The sequence below is a fragment of the Chelonoidis abingdonii genome, chromosome 11 (genome assembly GCF_003597395.2).
Source record: "Chelonoidis abingdonii isolate Lonesome George chromosome 11, CheloAbing_2.0, whole genome shotgun sequence".
Classification (NCBI taxonomy): Eukaryota; Metazoa; Chordata; order Testudines; family Testudinidae; genus Chelonoidis; species Chelonoidis abingdonii.
This window is the reverse complement of record NC_133779.1, coordinates 10,590,226-10,591,236: the sequence shown is the minus strand read 5'-3', so window position 1 is coordinate 10,591,236 and position 1,011 is coordinate 10,590,226. Positions and strand designations below refer to the sequence as shown.

General features: G+C 40.1%; 1 protein-coding gene across 1 annotated transcript in view; it reads left to right on the top strand.

The window, feature by feature from the left end:
- Positions 1–264: 264 nt before the first annotated feature.
- LOC142047555 (uncharacterized) overlaps positions 265–1,011 on the top strand; it is a 23,655-nt gene continuing 22,908 nt past the window's right edge. The window contains exon 1 of the mRNA XM_075071252.1: positions 265–327. Coding sequence (XP_074927353.1) covers positions 265–327 — 63 coding nt within the window. The remainder of the gene's footprint in view (positions 328–1,011) is intronic.

Sequence of the window (1,011 nt, the reverse complement as noted above, 5' to 3'; positions counted from 1 at the left end):
ATACCTTCTTCACTAAGGACTATATCCCTCAAGATTCTTTATCCCCTCTGTGAGGTACAGGGCTCTTTTGACTCCTTCTAAAGCCAATGTGTGTTGAAGGTGCTCTGTAATTCACAAGAGGTCCTTGCCACCCAGCAAGTGATGAGATATAGGTTCCTTAGTGCCTTATTCCTTTTTGAAAGTGAGATTTAGGCACGGAAGTCTGTTAGTTTCAACACTGAGTGCAGCAGTGCCAAAATACCTAAAATATCTGTTCCTCAATCCATGCCTCAGTTCTCAATCTATGAAATGGGGGTGAGATACATCACCAAGTATATTGTGTGGAGGGTAAGATCATTAATGATTGAGACTCTTTCATGTTGTGGGGTATATGAGTATATAGCTAGCAGCTGCACTACCCTGAAGGAAAAATACAGCTTTGGAAGAATGTCAAAGGGGAAGGACAGTTGTTGTTTGTTATGCACACAATAAAATCTAAAGCAGCAACTAGAGCTGGATGACATATGTATTATGTGACTCCTTTCTCTTATTGTTGATTATATACTGCAGCTCTAGTTAAATGCAGACTCAGCTGCAAAGTGAATTGCAGGATATTTACTTACACGTGTCTTAATTTATCCTGTAAGGGTTGGGGAAAATGACTTTATGTTCTCAGTGTGCCTACACAAGCAGAAGCTTTTCATAATTTGAAGTTGACAGAGGAAGTTACAGCTCATAGTGATCTTCCTTTAAGCTAGTTTTGGTCATCTGTTAATTGGATTGTATTAGACCGGGACCCAGGAGACTTGTATTCTATTACTGGTTCTGCCACTGGCCTGCTAAGTGCTCTTGGGAAGTCACCTCACTGCTGTGCCTGTTTCCCCACCTGTAAAATAGGGTAATGATCATCCTTTGCAAAGCACTTTGAGATCAACAGATGAAAAAAGTGCTGTGTAAGAGCACCACAGTCTTATTATTATCATCAAGTATTCAGAAATTAGAAAATGCAGATTTAAGGAGAAAAGGTCACCT